Source organism: Phyllobates terribilis, unplaced genomic scaffold (assembly GCF_046119375.1).
Source record: "Phyllobates terribilis strain yellow unplaced genomic scaffold, ASM4611937v1 Scaffold_2__4_contigs__length_985480577, whole genome shotgun sequence".
Classification (NCBI taxonomy): Eukaryota; Metazoa; Chordata; class Amphibia; order Anura; family Dendrobatidae; genus Phyllobates; species Phyllobates terribilis.
This window is the reverse complement of record NW_027362762.1, coordinates 739,894,804-739,919,633: the sequence shown is the minus strand read 5'-3', so window position 1 is coordinate 739,919,633 and position 24,830 is coordinate 739,894,804. Positions and strand designations below refer to the sequence as shown.

Genomic DNA, 24,830 nt, shown 5'->3' with positions numbered 1-24,830 from the left:
AATGTCTGATGGGCACAAGTTCTACTTACAGTATTACCTCCAAAAATCAATCTTTACTGGTATGAGTTTTTTGATGAGGTTTTGCAAAATTGATTCTGCTCCTAAATCCACATAAAAACCACGTCAAATACTCTTTGAACAAGTTTCTGACTGATTTTAATGGGAAAAGCTTCTTTAGTGCACAGAGTGCTGCCTTTTTTCGTGTTATTTTGAACATTTCCAAGTAAAACTAATAGAAAGCTTATTCAAAGAGTATTTGAAGAATTTTTAATGTGGATTTTGTAGTAAAATACTCTTCTAAATCCTCATAGAAAACTATATGAATAGGCCCTAGAGATGAAGAGGGCATTCACATAGCTCTCTACAATAGATTATGGGTCTTTTGCTTCCAGCCTAATGTCTCAGAACACCCAGCTACAGTGGTGCGAGCCATGGACACTGAAAGCCGCCTAGCTAACTCACATACTACTTTCTAGAGTGCCAAATGGGTTAAAATACCCCTGATGTATGCGGTATCCAGAGATGGCTGCACAGGCACCATTAGTACTTGCCAGCCCCTGGTACTCCTTTGCTTGCCACTATTCTTCTGTGGGTGGCTGCTCACATATAGTTAACCTGTCAGGCAATCATTTTTCGGTCCATATGGTTGGGGGCCACATAGAATGGCATCGTGGGATGCATGTGGCCCCCGGGCTACAGGTGGTGCACCCCTGGTTTAAAGAGTTGTCCCTCTACTTTCCTCTCTGGCTGAAAAGACATATGTCTTTTTTCAAGGTAACAATGCAAGGTCAGAATAACATATATTTCATCATCTGTCATGGGGTGTTGGCCTACTGCTTTCATCATCTGTCATGGGGTGTTGGCCTAGAGTGTTCATCATCTGTCGTGGGGTGATGGCCTACAGGGTTCATCATCTGTCATGGGGTGTTGGCCTACAGGGTTCATCATCTGTCACGGGGTGTTGGCCTACAGTGTTCATCATCTGTCGCGGGGTGTTGGACTACTGCGTTCATCATCTGCCATGGGGTGTTGGCCTACTGCTTTCATCATCTGTCATGGGGTGTTGGCCTAGAGTGTTCCTCATCTGTCGTGGGGTGATGGCCTACAGGGTTCATCATCTGTCATGGGGTGTTGGCCTACAGGGTTCATCATCTGTCACGGGGTGTTGGCCTACAGTGTTCATCATCTGTCGCGGGGTGTTGGACTACTGCGTTCATCATCTGCCATGGGGTGTTGGCCTACAGTATTCATCATCTGTCGTGGGGTGTTGGCCTACAGTATTCATCATCTGTCGTGGGGTGTTGGACTACAGTGATTAACAAGTGTAAGGCCATTTTGAGTTAAACCATAAGACTTCCTTTATTATGAGTGTGAATACAGTACAAGCCACATAACCTTTCTGAAGAATTTCTTTGTTTTGACATATTGCTTGTGACATTGTACTTGGTTACGACAGTTTAGCTAGTTTTTTTTTCTCTTTAAGAAACGCTAAATACAGAAGATAAGCATGAATATAAATAGAAGGAGCGTTTACTTTACGCTCTTCTTTGATTGTGCCTTGTCCCCCCTCTTTCACAGTTTTTAGATCCGATCATGTTTTGACTGGGAGGCAGCTGGATGTAGCAGAAACCCTCTCCCTGTGTTGCCTACAATAAAAGGCAGATTAGCACTGCCAACTTACTGTTGAAGGACAGAAGACCAAGAGTATTTTTTGTGGTTTTCAGTTATTAGAAAATTAAAGTTAATCTGCCAGCAGACTTTGCTATGTAATCTGAAGCCAGCAGGCAAAAACACAGAATGCAGGGATTTGTCACTTAGTAGAATGTGTGCTGTTTACTTACAATGATGGTTTTGTCACTAGGACATTATCACTGCCAGGTCTGATGCTCATGCAACTGCTAATCCTTTTCCGCCCCCCTCCTGTGATAAGCAGCTCACTGTCAATAGACTATGTACATAGAAAGCTGTGGTGTAGGCAGGGTTACCTTTCTCAGCTCTGCTTCATGATGCATCTAAGAACACTGTCACAACTGCTGCACCGAGTAAACTAAGTGATACATCGTTGGAATCAGGGTCTCTTTTACAACATTATGTTGCTCTCAAACAAGGTAGCAAAAACCCTGTGACAGATTCTCTTTAATGAACCTCTGAAAGGGAATTTGTCAGCAGTATTTCATCCCCCAAACCATTTACATGCGCATGAGATCTTTCAAAGACAAGTCTAGCAAAACCTTCACATGCCCAGTCTGTTCCTCTGTTACTAAGTAATCACTGTTTGGATTGATATGCAAATGAAGCTGTAGATCTAAAGCCACTAGGCAGGGAAAAGAGCTGGAGTGACAGAGGCTTCAGATCTACAGCCTCATTTGCATATCAATTCATAAGCTGATTTCTCAGTAATGGAGGAATGGACTGGTCATGTAAATGTATCGCTGGACTTGTCTTTAAAAGAGCTACATACATGCATATAAATAGTTTAGGTGTGAAATCCTGCTGACATATTCCCTTTAAACAGGTGTTGCACAATTTTATTGTCTGATGAGGCATCCAAAACCAGCCGTTCTGGTAATAAGCTAATAACTTTTTATTATCAACCAGCTTCAGCCAAAATATTTAATACACTGAAACGTGTAGCAAAATCTACCGTTTTACATTCAAGACACAGAACAGTATTTTTTATTTCCACCTACATAATGGATATGTACTGGAGTATTTTATGAGATTGGATATTAAATATATAATTTAGTACTTCCTTAAACTAACTTGGAAAGAAGAAGTAATAAATGTTGTTCACAATAACATATTAGTGATCCTCTTCTGAGTCTGTTGTTAAACTGTGTGGTTAGATCCAAAGAGCTCTTTTAGTTCTTCAGAAATATTGTTATAGATAACTTAACTATGCAAAGGAATTAAAAAAAGGTCACCATGCAATGACATTATTATTATGCTTTGCTTGTATAGCACTATCATATTCTACATTATTATTGCTGTCCCCATTGGGGCTCACAATCTACATTCCCTATCAATATGTCTTTGGAGTGTGGGAGGAAACCCACACAAACAAGGGGAGAACATACAAACTCCTTGCAGATGTTGTTCTTGGTGGGATTTGAACCCAGGACCCCAGCGCTGCAAGACTGCAGTGCTAACCACTGAGCCACCAAAATGCCCATTAACTGCGCAGGTTATTAGGGTGCCAACTCCTGCGGTAAGGAAGGGATAGTATGCTAGGAATGTTTAGGGCATCATAGGTCTCACCCATTGTATACTCTTGATTTGGTCCTTACTTTGACAACTGTGATGTACAATTGATTGCATTATCCTTTCCTGCACTAATAGACCAACCATATCTATCAATCTCAAGTCTCTCACATCACAACATATTTATGAATAGAATTCATATACCAATTTTTTCTATTTCCTTGTAATTTAGAATATTCCTGTCTAAAACCCGTAATTGGTGTATTTATTATGATGGGTGAATGCTTTATGCTCACCAACATCATTGGAAGCAAATCAGAGTGTTATAATAGGAGCGCCTATAAAATACAATCACAGCGTCACAAAATATTTATACAGTATATTTACACTCCCCTATAAGCGGGCCGCTGTTAACGGAATACAACTGTGAATTAGGTTGCGTCCCATGGGGTGACATCAGTGGCTGTGAGGGACGCTCCGGAAGTGACACGTGTGGTTCACCGCGACTATGCTAAGCGTTCCAACCACCGGATATGACACACCGCGGCACCCGGAAGTGATGGAGTTTTCGGCCGGCGTGGGCGTATTTCAATAGACCGGAGTAAGGAGACGATAGGGGCAGGAGGTTCTGTATGACCGCGGTAAGCGGCAGAGACTTTGTTTATTTGGCCACAGGAGGATTATGAAATTAAAAAAACTGAATCCATTTAATGGAAGAATTGCGTCAAGAAAATCGGTGTGATCTCATATCTATAGAACAAGGGTGGTAGATGGACGGTGAAGCCATGTCTTCCTCCTGCTATGAAGACTGTCTGCCTGCTAACATCTTGAGGAATTGGGTGAGACCTTTCCTTTTATAAATTATGGTCGCAGGTGTAACCAGAGTTGGGGTATTCCACTATTTTTTGCCATACAGACCAGTTCAAGGTACATCTGAAAGGCTCTCCTAGTGAGGGAGCCCACAATACATGCGGTGTAGTGACATCATTATTCTTGAATCTGAATCTTGACTTTATTGAAATTGTTCTATGTGTCTTTAGTGTCGTAATGTCTTTTGTAAATGTTTTAACATTTAAAATATCTGATTAAATGTTAAGTTTTAAGTCCTATTTTTTGCTAAAGCTTGAAAATGATTTTTGCAATAGGGTTTCATTAAAAGTGATGGTTCGTTTCACTAACAGACTTGACTATTAATGCCTTTTGCTATGTACCGTCATACATATTTTCAAATTTAATGAAACCCAATGGCAACAATTATTTTTAGCCAAAAACATATGTTCAAAAGAAGAAGAAGAAATAATGCCTGAAAAGCTTTCTATATCCCTTGAAGGGGTATTCCCATCTCATGAAGTCATAGCATATCGTTAAGAAATAAAATTACTTTTTGATCAATCTCTGTGATTCCTATGTGGATGTGGAGTGTGTCACTGACTGCCTTCTGGACATCTGTCAAATCAGCAGTCTTCCCCATGATTGTGGAGCCTACTGAAACAGACTAAGGGACCTTTTTAAATGCGTAGGAAGCCTTTGCAGGTGTTTTTTTGTTAATTATTTTAATTTACTGAGATAATGACTCTTGTGTTTTCATTAGCTGTAAGCCATAATCATCAACATTAACAGAAATAAACACTTGGAATAGATCACTCTGCCTGTAATGACTCTATATAATATATGAGTTTCACTTTTTGTATTGAAGAACTGAAATAAATTAACTTTTTGATGATATTCTAATTTAGTGAGATGCACCTGTATGTTCCTTTTATTTATCTGCACGTGATGTGACAAAATAATAGCGGATTCTACAATATTATCTTCTCTGGGCTTAATTTCAGGAATCTGAAGAGCGTGTATGAATTACATGAAGAATTTTACACATAGAGCATGAAACTGGATTTGACACAGAATGCTAAACAAGAACAGCAGTTCTGTTCTATACAGGTGACATCAGAAAATGGCGCCCTCTTCATCATCAATCCACTTTTTTTGCATGAGCATGGAGATAAATGGCTCACGTACATGTCGGCCAAATCCATCAAAGAGAAAAGAAAGAGTGTGCCCTGGTGTTTTCAACAAAAGCTTGAAATAATGAACCATGAACCAGCAATGGAAGGTAGGTGTATCCCCAATGAGATATGACGCGCCCCCAGGGCCGTGGGGTACTCGGCAGCCGGGCCTCCAATAGCCAGGGGATATCACGGTGGCTGGCCCGGTCCGTGACCCAGGGCGGTCAGTCAAAAGGGGAAATATATATAGGGGATTTGGGAAAGCTTGTGACGCCACCTGTGGTACCTGGTGAGGATCACCAGCGCTGCAACAGTCCTCTGAAGCAGATGTCAGGGCAGCTTTGAGATGGAACGGCTCCCCACAGGTGGAGCAGGCCTCAGGGCAAGGTGGTGGTGGAGAGTGGGTCGTGTTGGGCGTTGTAGTGCAGGGGGAACGATAGTGCCGATGAAGAATGGACAGAGGCAGTGCAGTGCAGTCATCCAAGATTTTTACTCCCAGTTCTTTAGACACTTCACAGGTGCACTTTACAGGTAAAGGCCTCCCTCGTCACGCTGTGTTCACCGGTCAGGGGTTCAATCCTTCCTCAGGCAACTTGGGAAAACCTGGCAGAACCCCACTTTCTCGTGTTCCTACTTTGACCTTCCTTTACTCTGGTCCTTCTCCCTCCTGCTCTGCGCTGCCCACTCTCAATCCCGCTCGGGTGCTCTGGAGTCTTTCCTGTACATCGGATCCGGGGCCTACTTGACCCTCCTGGGGATTAGAATGCCGTAGCGATCCCTCTGTCTTCTGACACATGTGGGGCGTACGGGTGCCGTCCTGCACGCGCCGTACCCCCTGGGATCCTTTCTGTAGAATGGAGCCTACTCCCTGCTCCTCTCCGGGGCCTTCTGACCTGGCCCTAACTGTGGAGCAGATCTCCTAATGAGACTCTGCTCCTGGACTGTTCTTCTGAACTGTCCCGAGCTGTTCTTCTGAACTGTTCCCTCTGACTTAACTGTTCTCTTCAGACTCGGGCCTCACTGGCTAGGCCCGCCTCTGGAGCAGAGCTCCTGCAGAGGCTCTGCTCCTCTCACTCTCCTCCTCTGACTGAACACACTCTCTAAGATGGCTTCCCTATTAATATCTCCTTCTACAAGTGCTTCCTCTAACTACTTCCTCCACCCACACCCACTACTGGTTCCCCCTACCTTTGGGTTCCCCCCACTCCAGCCAGGGTCAGGGCTCAGCAGAAACATACATTGCGTCTTGCCCCTCCAGCCGGCCTGGAGCAGTGTAGTGTTGGATGCAGGTGTTTTGGGGTTCCGTGCAGAACTCCCATCTTACCAGAGCAGAAGGGAGACACCACACCTCTGGGTGAGGTGCAGTACCTCTGTGGCAACTGAACCCTCAGGGGCGCCACAGATACATTCGATGTATAATAATAATAGAGAATTCTTTGAATTACTTGTTTCGTAACATTTCTGAAGATAGTCCAAATTATTCAGCCATGTCCACAATTGATAATACAAGTTAATTATTAGTGACTGGAATGGTAATGGATGACAAGTAGGGGAAAACATGTATATATTGTCCCGCTGACTCTATTCTCCATGTTCTGGAGACCATTCTCAGGAACGATTTTGAGATTGTAAATTAATTAAGTAAAACAGTGTATTGAAAACTGCAGTAGACACCATTATAACACTAGGCTTTTATTTATAGGGTTATTCCCATCTTGATTCATAGATATAATTGGATAGTGCTTGTGAAAACAAGAAACTTTCCAATTAACTGTTTATCAAAATTCCTCTACTCTTCACTGATAATAAGTTTTATTTTTTGTTTGTCTACTGCTAGGTTACCAGTGACCACGGCGATCTAGCAATGGTGGCTGATCATGCGCAGTGCTTTCAAGCTCTGCATTGAAACTGAGCGAGGATCGTAGGAGCTCACTTTTAGCTCCAGATCCGGCCAGCTTCAGGGCCATTGTGCTACTTTTGTGATGCAGAGACAAAGCTGCTTCATATAGCTGCAATGGAAAGTTCTGTGCAATGATGGCGCTGTTCCGAACTCTCAAGCAGAAGCACACCGCTTGAAGGCTTTGCAGCTGCACGCTTCTCCTTCAGAACATAAGACAACCCCTTTAAATTCGAATACAATTGAACCGAACTCTATGGTAAATCATTAACACCATACTGTATGTTCAGGGTACTCCTACTTAAATGCATGACCTATAAGAATATAGAGTATGACCCCATAAGGAAGTATAGAGCAATACTAGATTGTATTAAAATAGAAAATTTTATTGAATATAAATATTAAAATCAAGGTACTATTGAAAAATTGACAGGTCACTAGGGGTGAAAAACACAAAATCAGGGCGGCAATTATATATAGAGATACACCTGGGGTCATCTGACAACACTTAACCAAAGGTTACCCTCTGGTGTATATGTGACTAACCCCATAAAAGGGGAGTGCATAAATAATATATCAAAGTGGAAGTATATATAGTCAACAAAACACAAATAGCAAGAAACCTGCAAGTATATATGTTCAATAACAGTTCCAACCGTTCTGACAATAATACAAAACAGTCATGAATAATATCTCCATGAAGTCAGATGGCTCACCCATGAGTCTTGTAAACCCTTATGCCGCGCTGAAGCCCCAACGCGCGTTTCGCGCACTGCTTCCTCAGGCAGCTGTGGTCCCCTTTAAATTCTTCTAAGGGTAGATCAAATAGCTGTTGGCCAAAATGAGGTTGTTAGTCTAGCAGCTATCTCCACCGAACCCATACAAAATGAGGTTGTTAGTCTAGCAGCTATCTCCACCGAACCCATACAAAATGAGGTTGTTAGTCTAGCAGCTATCTCCACCGAACCCATACAAATGCACATTTAACTCATGAGGTATGTAGAGGGAAAAAAGTGCAGACGCCTTTGGCAGCAGCTTATTTCAAGGGACATCAAAAGGATCAGCTGTCTACATTCAATATGACAATCCTCCGACATCAGTTGTCAGAGGAGAGTCAGGAGGGAGGCCCCCATATAGATTAGATCAGACCTGGGCAAAGTGTGGCCACGGGCCACATCTGGCCTTCTGGCTGTTCCCGTCGGGCTCGGGGACCTAGACAGCCATAGGGCTGAAAACACTGTCCTATGGGCCGCACCATGCATCTGTCCCCCGCCTGCATCCTAATTCCATCGCTAACTGTATCCTCATGATGCACATAGCAGTGAATACAATGGTGGAGGAGGGAGCCGCAAGCTCCTTCTTCCACCAATCAGCGTGTCCGACTAAGACAGAAGACACAATGACATCACTACATTGCGTCTGCTGTGTGGAGCGTCAGTGCACACAGCAAAGAACGAAGCGGAGCGCCGGGGAAACAGGAGTGAGGTGAGTATGTGTGTTTTTTTGTTTTTATGTGTGTGGGATGTGTGCCTATATATAAGTGGCTCATACTGAATATTGGGAGGCTATGTGATGGCTCATACTGTATTTAAGGAGGTGGGCTAAGAGAGGGCTAATATGGTTTATATGGGGGGGTATCAGCATATTTAATTCTGCAGAATATTAAGTCATACAATTAATATTAATATAAAATAATAATTATTATTATGTTAATATTAATATTGAGAAGAATTAATTTCAGCCTATTTGTTGGGCCCGTCACAACAGTCACGGTCTCTCATGTGGCCCCTCAGGAAAATTAATTGCCCACGTCTGGATTATATGGTTGGCCCGCACTGCAGAAATCAGTGGGTTTGTCTGACTTTAATATATATATGGGGTCCTCTAGAAGAATATTCAATTATTGACAGTGTAAACCTGAACTTCAAGGTTACCTTCACAGTAAGGCAGCTATTTTCCTCATATTTTCCTCATAGTCGCACACTTTGTGTAGTAAAGACGTTTGCTTTCTTTTATTACTGATAATATCATATTTAAAAGAGATAGGCATTTTGAACGCATTTTATAGTTTATTGTCAGATACAACAGATACTGATATGAGTTGAGCAGCTTTTTACTTAGCTTGTTTTGATCCCGAGTTACAGCCTGTTATATAACCTCGTAGATCTGCATTTATGACTCTACTGGGGTTTATCAGAAAGAGAAAGTTTGTCATCGGCCACACCGCTACCATCTCAGCTCCTATAATCTAGGTGACATCAGAAAGGCGACACAGGTCAGTTGTAAGTACTACATCCCCTAAAATGGCAAAAAAAGGGAGAGATGGAAGATTATATACAGCCTGAAAAATTGTCAATGTACAGTAGCTATGGACCTTTATACAGTTGTAATGTGGGGTTCTCAAGTGGGTACCCTTTAAAGGGAATCTTTCAGTAGGATCAAACCTCCTAAGCCGTCTATATGGGCATGTAGGTCATAGGAAGCTGAATAAAACGATACCTTGTTATCTGCAATCTGATGTCTTATTCCAGAGATATCTATGTTTTTCTGATATGTAAATGAGCTGTTCAGAACTATGGGCCGGACACCGATCTGCATGAGACTCTGCCTCCAGAGATTATTTTAAATGACAGGAGGACATTACCAGTGTGATATGTAATGACTGACACTTTGCTCTGATGCACACACAGAGCTCTACAATGAGATCAGAACTAACACAGTACAGGAGAGCTAACACTGTAATGAGACAAAGTTCACCTCTGTTGTACTAAGACATTTGCACTGCAGCCCTTTTATAGTACTTCATCTTCCATCTCACAAGCAGCCAGTGTAGAGAGGTAGAGAGGAGGCAGTACAGCAGAGCTGACATCACTGCAAATGTGTTTGCAATTAGACAAAGTTCAACTCTTCTATGCTGTGTTGGTTATATTTGGGCACAGCTCTGCAGCAGAGCTGCCAACACTATGAGAGGACAAGTGCTCCTGCAAATGTTTGTAATGAGACAAAGTTCAACTCTGCTGTGCTGTGTTGGTTATATTTGGCCACAGCTCTGCAGCAGAGCTGCCAACACTATGAGAGGACAAGTGCTGCTGCAAATGTTTGTAATGAGACAAAGTTCACTTCTGTTATATTGTGTTCTGATCTCACTACAGAGCTGTATGTTATTATGAACGCAGACTGTCAGCCATTACTGGTTTGCACTGGTAATGTGCCCTTTTATTTAACATGAGCTCTGGAGGCAGATTCTCATGCAGATCAGTGTCCAGCCCATAGATCTTAAAAGTTCAATTACATATAGAAAAATGTGGATTTCGCTGGAATAAGACATAAGATAACCAATATCAAGATATCATTTTAATCAACCTTCTATGAGTTGCTTGCCCATATAGATAGGTTAGGATGGTTGAACCTACTGGCAGATTTCCTTAAAAAATGCAGCCCAAATTCGGTATAAACAGTTTAACCTTAGCGGTCATGCAGATGTCCGTGGATCTTGGTCAGATTGTGGACCTCAATGACTGGACTGGCTATGGGTCACTTGACCAGAGCATGACCGCTTCATATGTTTCTATGAGACTGTCACGCTTGGGTCGGGAGATCTGCAGTCAGACCTTTTATTGTGGTCCATGGTCGGACAGAGATCCACAGAGGTCTATATGAGCCCTTTCTCTTCATCACAGTCAGTTGTACTGAAAGCTTGTTATTTACAGACTTCAGAGGAGGCACAACATTTTAAAGGGGATCTGTCAAGTCCCCTGACTGTTCCTAGAAGCTTAATCTGATAAGGAGTTTCATGGGGTTTATTAATGCTGCAGTCTTTAATAAATGAACCTTAACCCTGCAGCATCACATATACTAATGAGGCAGAATGTCTATTTCTAATCTAATAACTCTTCCCTGGGCATGATTGACAGCCTAGATAACTGTACCCCCATAGTGAGTAATGTATGCAGGCTGTCAGTCACACCCAGGGAGGTGTGATTAGAAGATCTGAGGCAGGACTAGTCCTGGGAATAGACCCCCGGCTGGACTAGTTCTGTCTTATTAGCATGTCCACGCTGCAGGATTGAAGTTCGTTTTTTAAAGATTGCAGCATTAGTAAGCCCCATAAAACAACTTTTCAAATCAAAGAATTCCCCATGCTTACCGCTATATAAGCGACTGAGAACAGTCAGGGAACGCGACAGGTTCCATTTAATGGTTACAATAATCACAAAGTACTATTGTTACTTATCATTATCAAGGTAAACAGAATCTAACAAATAAAGCAAATCTGCCATCAGATTTCACATTACAAATTGCGTAAATTATTAAATAGATCTGTTAGAACTTATGAGGCAGATGTACTTACTTTAAAAATCCCTGTTAGGCCCGCTTCACACATCTGTATAAAACACGTACGTGAAAGACCGGTACCGAAATCATCAGTGTTTTCTATCAGTGTGTCATCTGTGTGTCCGTTTTTACCATCAGTGTGTGATCAGTGTGTCATCAGTGTTTTCTATCATCTGTGTGTCTGTTTGTACCATCAGTGTGTTATCAGTGTGTCATCAGTGTTTTCTATCATCTGTGTGTCCGTTTGTACCATCAGTGTGTGATCAGTGTGTCATCAGTGTTTTCCCATTATGGATAAAGAAAGGAATAAATAACAATACTTTGCAAAGTTTAAAATGTACAGAACACGGATGTGCTGTACATGTAGTTCATGGACCAACAGACTTCTATTGGCCCTTGTCGTTCATGCAGCTGGAAAAAAATGGACATGTCTCCATGTAAAAACACGGAAATGTGAACGGCAGCATAAGATATAATGGGTATGTGTGGGGTCCATGAAGAAAACGGATACCATACAAACTGGAAACACGGTTGTGTAAAGGAGGCCTTAGAATGGCTGTGTAATCAAGATATTAAAACAAGAAGTAATGAGCCAAGCTAAAGCGTTAGCGATAATGAGTCCATGTGCATTAAGTCGTTGCCCACCCAGTCTGAATGACAGCTGCAGCTTCTACTGAGCAGTATAAGATCTCAACAGCAGCAGCAGTGAGGAGGGACACTGAGGAGCTAAGCAGGGTAAGTGATCAGGGATTGATTTTAAACTTTTAGTTATACAGCTATTTTTTTTCAAAGTAAACACATCAGCCTCATCAGACCAAGGTGATCAAACTGCATTAATGTACAAGTAGAAAAAGCCAGTCTATCAGATAACATCTAGACAATCTAAAGTAACATACAAACATTTTCAAAGGATACACTCTTAGTCCTTATACTGTAAGGCAGAGTATAAGGTTTGTTCCCCTTACATACAGTAGGCTGTAACTTGGGTTTAGTTCAAGATCATTAATCATAGGTCTACATAGTAGATTAAATCTGTATGTAAATGGCAAACAATAGTTCAAAGGTGAACCCAATATATGCTTTAAAGTATTCTTAGGGTATCTTGTCCACGTGTCAGAAAAATCTATTGTATCTGAATTGTCACATATTTCATTCTATGTATTGAAAATTCTAAAATCTGCGGTGAAAATCTTCATTAAAATCAGCACTATGTGTCAATTTCCATGCTGAAATGATTTCACAGTGTGTGGCTGGCTTCTACTGTAGTACGGTGTAGATATTCCACCTAGAAATTTGGATGAATAATTCAGAGTGTATCAACTACATGTGAACCTGAGACTTCATGTGTACAAAGTCATGTTCTGGAGGCTGTAAGGAGGCACGTGGAGTATTTTCAAGTGTCACATCCACTATGAAGATAATCTCTCACTAGGACAGACTCCTTTAATATACAGCATCTCTTTCTACCCAATCTGGAGTTTTGGGAGTCTGGTGGGAGTCAGAGTGGGAAGTTACGGTATAAACTGTTAGTGTGCATGAGGCTCTACAATCAGTTATGTTATTCCCTGCTTTGAAGAAGGTCCTTGTGGACGAAACATTGTCATTTGTTACTTTTACACTGCTACAAGAATAGAAGAGAACCAGTAGTTAAACTCTTTTCCAGGAATATAAATTACAATATTTTGTACTAAAGGGAATCTGTCACCAGGTTTTTTCTTTACTCACTTGAGAGCAGTATAATGTAGGAAAAGAGACCCTGAATCCAATGATGTATCACTTAGTTTACTGGATGCATCAGTTGTGACACAATCAGAGTTCTTAGATGTAGCAGAGCTCAAAAAGCTAACCTCACCCCACCAGGCTCTCTATGTACATTGTTTATTGACAATGAGCTGCTAATGAGAGGAGGGCACTCCTCTGGTCAGGGCAATGATAATCTCCTACTGATAAAATCTTCATTGTATGTACAGTAAACAACAGCACACAGCCTAATAAGTGATACATTGCTGAATTCAGTGTCTCAGCCTTTACCTCATGCTGTCCTCAGATTACATAGCAAAAAACCTGCTGACCGACTCCGTTTAATGCTTTGAAATTCACAGTTCTCATGTAAAGGTAAAATGTTGTCTATGGACTTATTTGGTCGCTAGATTTTCCTATGTGAAGCATTTGTTGGTTTGTATTAATAGCTGTTTGTTATACATGAAAAATAAAACAGGAATTCAGTTAAGTTCGTGTGAAATCAGCAGAGGTTAAATTGTAAAGTGGGAAGTGGTATTAGGAGAAATATTACAATGCAGCCAATGCTAAATACACATATAATATAATAATACATACATGTCTGCTTATTTAGACACTCATAAATGTAACACTAGTGGAATGCTCTGAGATGTAACTTCTAGTCTTTAACATTTTGATATCTATCTTCTAGACATGGACGTGACAACAATAATCTTTCATAAAATACCTAGATGGGTAGAAAGATAATTGGACACAGAGCAGCATATTTATCAAGATAAATGCACCTGAATTTTGGCATAATTTGGGCAAAAAAAGTATAAGTGATTCCAAGCTTTATTCCATAGTAATGCAACAGATACAGCCCAATGTGAACAGGCCAACTCTTTTCGATTGCTCAATTTTTAAAGGGTGGACGTATTTTCAAGTAACTTTTCAGGATAAGCTGTGTTGTGGACATGAAGAATAACACCATTTCTGGCCACTAGATCATTTTTATCTTGTATTATCACCAGTTTTCCCCTCTGCAGGTTCTATCTCTTATCAACTGTGAGCAGTTGGGAGAACACTAGCTGCTATGATCTCTCCTATACACAACACAACTCACAGAGAGGGATTTCTGTTCTTCATTGCTTTTAGCACAGAGACGAGGTGCATCAACTTGGAGGACATTTTACAGCTGGTCTGAGATGTCTTGATGTGAATTTAGCACTGGGGTGAGCTAAAAGACTTGTTCGGAAGCTCAGCATGATCTTTCTGTGTCTCTCTCTGCCTTTTTCCTCACTGCGATCCTCTCTCCCTCTCCTCATTCTACAGAGTGGGCTATATAACATGACACCACAGTGAGCTGGCAGTCCAACTTATTCGAGCTGTTTTTTTTCAGAGTGCATGATAAGTTTAGGAGGTATGGGGAAGAGGAAAAAGGAACTGATAAGTGTAGAAGGAAGCAGCGTTCTCTGATAAGAAATATCACAAAGTTTCTTATACTTGCCTGTACTATGTATGCAAAGTTTTTTGAAAGTGCAATTCCCCTTTTAAGCTCAGATTAAAAACTGAGAATTCGAAAAGCGTTGGTCTGTTCACATTGGACCTGTGAAATAGACAGAGTGCTGGACCATTTTGTTTCTATATTCTAATTATTAACATGCCCCTGTGTATGGATCTGTGTGCCGGATGAATCAGTCTAGAGATCTGTGCGAATGTAGTGAGCTGGACTGATTCTTTTGTCATATTTATTAAAATTATCTAAAGAACCTATTTTACCTTGTCCAAAAAGCTTTGTGGCCTAATAAGACACCATAGTGTAAAAAATGTGGCAAAATTTTGGCGTAAATTTCGGGCACAATATAAGCCATCTAATAGGTGGTGGAAACTTAGACTAGACACTCTATAAATTCACCATAGTTATCAAACAGCATGAGCCACTATGAAAGAGATTTCAAGACTGTCTAGCCTAAATTTGCAGTAAGGACTAGACAGTATTGATAAATCTACCCCACAGTGTCCAGTACTATCATACTGTGCTATGTACTAATACAATAAAATGCTCTAATAATAATAATACCACTATATACTAACTGAAACCTTCAATTCGTTCTTCTGTCGCCACGAGTGCCAAGTCCAGAAGTGAAGAACGGCTACCACAGAGCATAAATTGAATTGCTCGACATCTCTAAATTTGCTTTCTTTTCTAAGGATTTTTCATTGGTATCAATTACATTATTTGATATCATTTGACTCAATATCGAAACAGTGTAACCGGTACTGTTAAATATTTAGTAGGATATACCTACTAGAATAACTATCCTTGACTTCTAACTATTAATCTAATTTTAATTCTACAGATATAAATGGCCGTGGTGATAGTGACACAGAAGAACCATCAAATATCTATGAAGAACCCATCAGAGAAGACTTAAACATAGCAATCAATGAGAACGCAACGGACGAGAGTTGTGAAGCCCAAGACAATTCAGAGTCACTTTTACAGAATTCAGTGTTTTATAGGAAATCTGTTGTAAGAATTCGAAGCGGATCCAACAAAGAACAATTAAAGCTATTACAAAAGACAGAGAAAGGCTCAACAAATACAGATAGAACACTTTTTAAAGCCCATGAAAAGAGACATTCGCTCATTCCTCACAGAGTTTCCTGGATTGAAGACCAAAAATTTTGCAATTTGACTAAATCAAGCTCAGACTCTTCTCTAAACTCATCAGACAGCTTTTTACTGCCACCATTGCCAGAATTGGACTCTGTATCTGTCAGCAGTATTGAAGAAGAAGGAGAGTGCAGCTCGTTAAGGCAGAAGAGGAAGCATTCACATGGACTCGGGGACATGGTTAGACATAGCCTTTTAGCTGTTAGTACTGCACTGACCGGACTTATCTCCACCGAGAAACACCTTGGAAACAGAATCCAGTTGCTTGCTGAAGACTCGTCAACATATCTTGGAAGTTCTGTACAAACATTCATATGCAACTTGAAAAAGGGGTCTGTACAGTACAGCTCCACCACGGAAATGCTACAAGCCCTACGTCAGGAGATCACCAATATCAAGAGCTATCTGCTTGGGAGCAATGAAATCTGGGAACTTGTGGAACATCAAGAAATTGATGATTCAACAATCGGTATGAGAATTGAATGTATATATATAATTTCTTACTTCAGGATATTTGTTGGTAAAGTATGACTAACAGAAGGATATTCATAATTTTGCAGTATTTTGTGCATAGTTTAACATAAATTCCTGGTACATTCTGCACTAAAAGAAGAGTTGTCACTACAGTAGTGGCTGCAGAGCAGAATATATATACAGGTGCTTCTCACAAAATTAGAAGTTAATTTATTTCTGTTCTTCAATACAAAAAGTGAAACTCATATTATATAGAGTCATTACTAACACAGTGATCTATTTCAAATGTTTATTTCTGTTAATGTTGATGATTATGGCTTACAGCCAGTGAGAACACACAAAAGTCATTATCTCAGTAAAGTACAATAATTAACAAAAAAACACCTGCAAAGGCTTCCTAAGTGTTTAAAAAGGCCCCTTAGTCTGTTTCAGTAGGCTTCACAATCATTGGTAAGACTGCTGACTTGACAGATGTCCAGAAGGCAGTCATTGACACACTCCACAAGGTCCCAGAGTCTGGAGGAAGAGTGGAGAGGCTACAATCCAAGCTGCTGGAGGTCTAGTGTGAAGTTTCCACAATCAGTGATGGTTTGGGGAGCCATGTCATCTGCTGGTGTAGGTCCACTGTGTTTTATCAAGACCAAAGTCAGCGCAGCCATCTGCCAGGAAATTTTAGAGCACTTCATGCTTCCCTCTACCGACAAGCTTTTTGCAGATGGAAATGTCATTCTCCAGCAGGACTTGGCACCTGTCCACACTGCCAAAAGTACCAATACTTGGTTTAAAAACAACAGTATCACTGTGCTTGATTGGCCAGCAAACTCGCCTGACCTTAACCCCATAGAGAATCTATGGGGTATTGTCAAGAGGAAGATGAGAGACACCAGACCCAACAATGCAGATGAGCTGAAGGCTGCCATCAAAGCAACCTGGGCTTCCATAACACCTCAGCAGTGCCACAGGCTGACCGCCTCCATGTCACGCAGTAATTAATGCAAAAGGAGCCCGACCAAGTATTGAGTGCATTTACTGAACCTACATTTCAGTAGGCCAACATTTCGGATTATAAAATCATTTTTTCAAGCTGTTGTTATAAAGTATTCTAATTTACTGAGATAATGACTTTTGTGTTTTCATTGGCTGTAAGCCATAATCATCAACATTAACAGAAATAAACACTTGAAATAGATCACTCTGTTTGTAATGACTATATAATATATGAGTTTCACTTTTAGTATTAAAGAACTGAAATAAATTAACTTTTTGATTCTATTCTAATTTTGTGAGAAGCACCTGTGTATTTTTTAAATTTTGCATCTTCGTTGCGGAGATATTAGCAATTAAAGTATCTTAATTACTTAACTTTTTTAATCCAAGTGGGTATTAAACAGTTTTCATTGGGACGTGTATTACTTCTTCCTGCACAACACTCGCCAATCATAAGCAGGCAGAAACACTCAAAGGAAATGAAGAACACTCCCCCATCATAGCTTAGTGCAAGTTTCTCAGAGTATGTGATGTATGGCAGACTGCCTGATATCATGGTCTATCCTCCTGCATAATTAGAAAATACAGATGATTAACACCTTTCAGATATTTTCCCTGTGGGGCAGCACAGCTAATCTTAGCAGTGTCTCATTATAAACCCTTCTATTAGCTCTTCTCCTTCCATAGCACTGTCAGCTCTGCTGCACTTCCCCTCCCCCACACTGCCTGTCCACAGATATGTCATTATCACACTTATATCTGTTGAGCTCAACTTTTAATCGCTCTGCAGTGAGAACAGAGCAGGGTCTCATTACATCTCACACAGGCGTAATCCAGAACAAGCAGGTTACTTCTGTGTGAGATGTAAATGACAGCTTTGACCTCACTTCAGAGAAAGTACAAGTTGCTTGAGCACAGCAAACATAAGTGTGACTCCTTTCCAGACAGCCAGTGTGGGGAAGGAGCAGTAGATCACAGCTGATAAGAAGAGAGGAGAACTGATAGAATGGTTGGTAATGTGACACAGCTAAACTCAGCTGTGCTGCCTCTCTCCCCACACTGATTCATGCAGGAGGTTAGGCCAGGAGATCAAGGCTGCATCATTACATCTGATACACTGAGAAATCTGTTCTAAAGTATGGTGGGGCGCACTCTTCTTGCCTTTGAGTTTTGCTGCCTGCCTATGATTTTCTCCAGTGAAAATTTTGATAACACCATTTGGACTTAAAAAATTAACTCATTAGATGCCAAAAATTTTTGTTATCTAATATCTCTGAAATGGAGAGACTAAATAAAAAAACAGATAAAAAACATTTTATTCTGCTTTGCAGCTACTATTACATCCTGTGTCCAGTTCAATCTAAAAAAAAATTCACTAAGCTTGTAAGTGCTGCCTAATTTCTTTTAGTATTTACTGGATAGGGCCCTAAGCCAGCGGCCCTTGGGGAAATTGCAGTAATGCCTGTGATGCAGCTGTCTTCATTAATCCTGTTATGCTGAAACTAGCCACATTCATGCATTTTACATGTCACCTGCGTAAAACTTTCTTCACTTAATGCCTTTGGCTGTTTAATATGACCAAGTAGTAAGAAATAGCCTGTAGTAGGGTGTGTTCTTAAAAAAAAAAAAAACAGCTTCAGACCAAATTCAGTTCAATCAGAAGTTTTCTTCACTTTCATTCACAAACATTGTCACAGAAACTATAATGGTGAATGTCACTTCGCCATATATTTAAGAGTTTTCCACCACTCTTTTTAAAAAAAAAATAAAAAATAACCTACCAATCCCCCTGCTCCTCCATACCCCAGCTTGTCTCTTCTCTTTCTGTTCCCTCATTGTCAGCAGGCTTCTATCACACCCTCCAATGAAACCTGCTGCAGCTTACTCCTGGTGGGCTCCTCAGGCACAGTAGAGTCTCCATTAACCAACTCAGGCTGACAGTGTATTTAGAGGTAATCTGTCAGTAGGTTTTTGCTTCCTCATCTGAGAGCAGCCTGATGTAGGAAAAAAGACCCTGAATCCAGTAATGTATCACTTGGTTTACTGGGTACAGCGGTTCTGACACAATCAGAGTTTTTAGATTTAGCAATGAAGCAGAGCTGAGAAAGCTAACCCCACCCACACCAGACTCTCTATGTACAAAGTCCATAGACAGTGAGCTGCTGATCACAGGACAGGCAGAGTCAACCAGTGATCACATGGTCAGCTAGTCACAGTAATGTTAAATGTACTAGTGATAAAATCTTCATTGTAAGTAAACAGCACACAGCTTGAAAAGTGACACATTGTTGAAATCTGTGTATGAACCCATGAACCCACTACCTCATGCTGTCCTCAGATTACATAGCAAAAAACAGATGAAAAATTCAGTTTAAAGGGGTCTTCCCATGATCAAAGTACTTTCCCCCTCTACCCAGGGGAGGAAGCAAAAGAGAGTATACAGACAGCACAGCATGGGATCACAGATGTTGATTTCTATGAGGTAAAACATGTTTAAAAAAAAAACAGCAAATGCTTTACCTCAAAGAAATAATCAGTTGTGATCCCCTGCTGCCCTGTCTGTATACTCTTTTGCTTCCTCCCTGCCCAGGAGCTGTGGTATGATCAGACCATGTTCCTGCATGGTCAGACACAGCCATTACACAGTACACAGCAGGGGCACATTTATAAGATTATCTCAGCACAGGAACATTTTTTTTAACACCTCCAATTATGGAGCTTATTAGTATTCCAAAATCTATTGCTTTAAATGTACTTCGTTCGTGGGAAAACCCTTTTAACATACATATATACAGTACAGACCAAAAGTTTGGACACACCTTCTCATTTAAAGATTTTTCTGTATTTTTATGACTATGAAAATTGTACATTCACACTGAAGGCATCAAAACTATGAATTAACACATGTGGAATTATATACTTAACAAAACAGTGTGAAACACCTGAAAATATGTCTTCTATTCTAGGTTCTTCAAAGTAGCCACCTTTTGCTTTGATGACTGCTTTGCACACTCTTGGCATTCTCTTGATGAGCTTCAAGAGGTAGTCACCGGAAAGGGTCTTCCAACAATCTTGAAGGAGTTCCCAGAGATGCTTAGCACTTGTTGGCCCTTTTGCCTTCACTCTGCGGTCCAGCTCACCCCAAACCATCTCGATTGAGTTCAGGTCTGGTGACAGTGGAGGCCAGGTCATCTGGTGTAGCACCCCATCACTCTCCTTCTTGGTCAAATAGCCCTTACACAGCCTGGAGGTGTGTTTGGGGTCATTGTCCTGTTGAAAAATAAATGATGGTCCAACTAAACGCAAACCGGATGGAATAGCATGCTGCTGCAAGATGCTGTGGTAGCCATGCTGGTTCAGTATGCCTTCAATTTTGAATAAATCCCCAACAGTGTCACCAGCAAAGCACCCCCACACCATCACACCTCCTCCTCCATGCTTCACGGTGGGAACCAGGCATGTATAGTCCATCCGTTCACCTTTTCTGCGTCGCACAAAGACACGGTGGTTGGAACCAAAGATCTCAAATTTGGACTCATCAGACCAAAGCACAGATTTCCACTGGTCTAATGTCCATTCCTTGTGTTCTTTAGCCAAAACAAGTCTCTTCTGCTTGTTGCCTGTCCTTAGCAGTGGTTTCCTAGCAGCTATTTTACCATGAAGGCCTGCTGCACAAAGTCTCCTCTTAACAGTTGTTGAAGAAATGTGTCTGCTGCTAGAACTCTGTGTGGCATTGACCTGGTCTCTAATCTGAGCTGCTGTTAAGCTGCGATTTCTGAGGCTGGTGACTAGGATAAACTTATCCTCGGAAGCAGATGACGCGCCCCCAGGGCCGTGTGGTACTCGGCAGCCGGGCCTCTGGTTGCCGGGGGATATCACTGGTGGCTGGCCCAGTCGGTGACCCAGGGCGGTCAGTGAAAAGGGGAACTTCTCTTATATGGGGTTTTGGGGATTTTTCGTGACGCCACCTGTGGTGTCTGGTGAGGATCACCAGCGCTGCAACAGTCCTCTGAGGCAGATGTTAGGGCAGCAAATGGTGGGACAGCTCCCCACAGGTGGAGCAGGCCTCAGGGCAGTGTAGGTAGGGATGGAGGAGGTGCGCTGGGCTTTGTAGTGCAGGGAGGGAAAAGGTACCGGCGAAATGAAGGAGCGGAGGCAGTTCAGTGCAGTCATCCGAGTTTACTCACAGTTCTTAGACAGTCCACAGGTGCACTGTACTGGTGCAAGCCTCCCGCGTCGCACTGTGTTCACCGGGCAGGGGTCCAGTCCTTTCTCAGGCAGCTCGGGTGCACCTGGCAGAACCCCACTTTCTTATGTACCTCTCTAGACCAACTTCACGCTGGGTCTTTACTCCCTCCTGCCCTGCGCTTCCCACTGTGAATCCTGTTCGGGTGCTGCCAGGTCCCCCCTGTCCGTCGAAGTTGCACAGACCTGCTTGACCTTACTTGGATTGAAGAGGGGGTTTGGCTCCTGGCAGCACGACTGGGCCAGGGGCCAGTCCCCTTCTTGCGGCCTAGATCCTCCTGACACTTGGCAGGTTCGGGGCTTACGGGTGCTACCGGCACTCGCCGTACCCCCTAGGATCCCTTCTGAAGATCGGAGCCTACTCCCTGCTCCCCTCCTTGGCCTTAGTCCTGGGCACTCGTAGTGGAGCAGAGCTCCAAGAGAGACTTTGCTCCCTGACTGTACTCCAACTACTAGACTCTCTGTTCTCCCTCACCCTAAGATGGCTTCCCTATTTTATATCTTTACTGTATGAGTGCTCCCATGAACTACTTCCTCCACCCACACCCACTACTGGTTCCCCCTAACTTTGGGTTCCCCCCACCCCAGCCAGGGTCAGGTCTCAGCAGAAAACTACATTGCGTCTTGCCCCTTCTGCCGGCCTGGGGTAGTGTGGTGTTGGATGTAGGTGTTTGGAGTTCCGTGCAGCACTCCCTCCTTACCTGAGAGAAGGGAGACACCACACCTCTGGGTGAGGTGCAGTACCTCTGTGGTGACCGAACCCTCAGGGGCGCCACACAGAGGTGACTCTTGGTCTTCCTTTCCTGGGGCGGTCCTCATGTGAGCCAGTTTCTTTGTAGCGCTTGATGGTTTTTGCAACTACACTTGGGGACACTTTCAAAAGTTTTCCCAATTTTTCGCACTGACTGACCTTCATTTCTTAAAGTAATGATGGCCACTTGTTTTTCTTTACTTAGCTGCTTTTTTCTGGCCATAATACAAATTCTAAAAGTCTATTCAGTAGGACTATCAGCTGTGTATCCACCAGACTTCTGCACAACACAACTGATGGTCCCAACCCCAAGAAATCCCACTTATTAAACCTGACAGGGCACGCCTGTGAAGTGAAAACCATTTCCGGTGACTACTTCTTGAAGCTCATCAAGAGAATGCCAAGAGTGTGCAAAGCAGTCATCAAAGCAAAAGGTGGCTACTTTGAAGAACCTAGAATATAAGACATATTTTCAGTTGTTTCACACTTTTTTGTTAAGTATATAATTACACATGTGTTAATTCATACTTTTGATGCCTTCAGTGTGAATGTACAATTTTCATAGTCATGAAAATACAGAAAAATCTTTAAATGAGAAGCTGTGTCCAAAGTTTTGGTTTGTACTGTATATGCATAGAACATTGTAAACCACTCCCCTCTATGGCCAACATTCCTAGCCCCTTACTCACAAGCAGTCAGGGTCGTAACTTTTGTGGGTGCAGCGGTTGCAGATGCCCAGGGCCCTATATTCTTCTAGTGGGCCCAAAAGGTCCCCTCACCTACATGAGGAAACAGATACTATTAAAGACTCATTTTAACACATTAAATATATTGTCAATGAGTCCTCTGTAGATAGCAGTTCACAAGAACAATAAATGCCTGCTCTGGTTAGTTGTAGTGTAGACTACATGTATAGTCAGGAGACTTTTTCTCAGAAACATATGTGGCTGTGGTTTACCAATGCAAACTGAGACTTCCGTTCTCATTCAAGGCATCATCTCAAAATGTCATTAGCCACCTAAACACCTAGAGGTGCAGGAAAGCGCATGCTGCCCTTATATAGAAAATATATACAATAGTGGATTGTATCACAAATAGTCATCGTAAATGTAGATTTAAAAAAAAAATGGGGGGGGATCAACACTGTAGTAGTAGCAGATGCAAATCCAAGGGCCTTGTCCACATCGTCACTAAATATAGCAAAAAACCCATGGATTAAATAAAGGCTTCCTCACTCTGTTTGCATCTGGATTTCATGCATTAAAGGGAACCTGTCACCAGAAATAATGCTGTTAACCTGCAGATATGGGGCTAATCTGCAGGTTAACAAGCTGCCCGGCGCCTGCACGCAGCCGAATGCAGCAGGGAGAAAATTAACTTTATTGTCCCCGGCAGCATTCGGTTTCAGTCATGGGGGCGGGGGTGCTGCGGGTTCAATCACCACTCTGAGAGTACAGAACGGCCGTTGTAACCGCGCCTCCGGCCCTGACTGACACTGGCTCTGCATTTAAAGTACACAGATATAAAAATATAGTAATATGTTGTGTTTGTGATATGACCCTTTTAAATACTACAAAGTCAAGATATGTCTAGGCTTATTAAAAAAAACTACTACTGAAATAATTATTGAACACGTCACTAATTTTCTAAGTAAATAGATTTCTAAAGGTGGAATTGAAATGAAATTCTCACCAGATGTTGGTAATAACCCATCCAATCCTCACAGGCAAAGAAATCAAACCATAGATGTCCATAACTTAAATTATGTGTAATATGAGAAATGACAAAGGAAAAAGTATTGAACACGGTTACTGAAATGTATTTAATACTTCGTACACAAGCCTTTGTTGGTGATGACAGCTTCAAGACGCCTCCTGTATGGAGAAACTAGTCGCATTCATTGCTCAGGTGTGACTTTGGCCCATTCTTCCACACAAACACTCTTAAAATCCTGAAGTTTTCATGGCACCTTCTCTGAACTCTGAGCTTTAGTTCCTTCCATAAATTTTCTATTGGATTCGGGTCATGTGATTGGCTGGGCAATTCTAGCAGCTTTATTTTCTTTCTCTGAAACCAATTGAGAGTTTCCTTGATTGTGTGTTTAGGATCATTGTCTTACTGAAATGTTCACCCTCGTTTCATCTTTATCATCCTGGCAGATGGCAGCAGATTTTTATCAAGAATGTCTCGGTACATTTGTTCATTCATCCTTCCTTCAATCATATGAAGTTTGCCAGTGCCATGTGCTGAAAAACATGGTGTGTATTATGGATATTATGGCATCCAAAGAGTTAAATTTTGGTCTCATCTGACCAGACTATATTCTTCCAGTATTTTACAGGCTTTTCTAAATGTTGTTGAGCAAACTTTAAATGCACTTGAACATGCTTTTTGTTCAGCAATGGAGTCTTGCATGGTGAGCGTGCTTATAGGCTCTGGAGGTTGAGTGCATTATTTATTGTTTTCTTTGAATCAATTGTACCTGTTGATTCCAGGTCTTTCTGTAGCTCTCCATAGGTGGTACTTAGCTCTTGGACA

General features: G+C 41.7%; 1 protein-coding gene across 4 annotated transcripts in view; it reads left to right on the top strand.

Annotated features, from left to right (window-relative positions):
• LOC141252959 (ras and Rab interactor 3-like) overlaps positions 1–24,830 on the top strand; it is a 49,337-nt gene that overhangs the window by 11,263 nt on the left and 13,244 nt on the right. For all 4 annotated transcript variants that reach the window (XM_073670714.1, XM_073670715.1, XM_073670713.1 and 1 more), the window contains 2 exons: positions 5,034–5,311; positions 15,519–16,304. In XM_073670714.1, coding sequence (XP_073526815.1) covers positions 5,083–5,311; positions 15,519–16,304 — 1,015 coding nt within the window. In that variant the 5' untranslated portion in view covers positions 5,034–5,082. The remainder of the gene's footprint in view (positions 1–5,033; positions 5,312–15,518; positions 16,305–24,830) is intronic.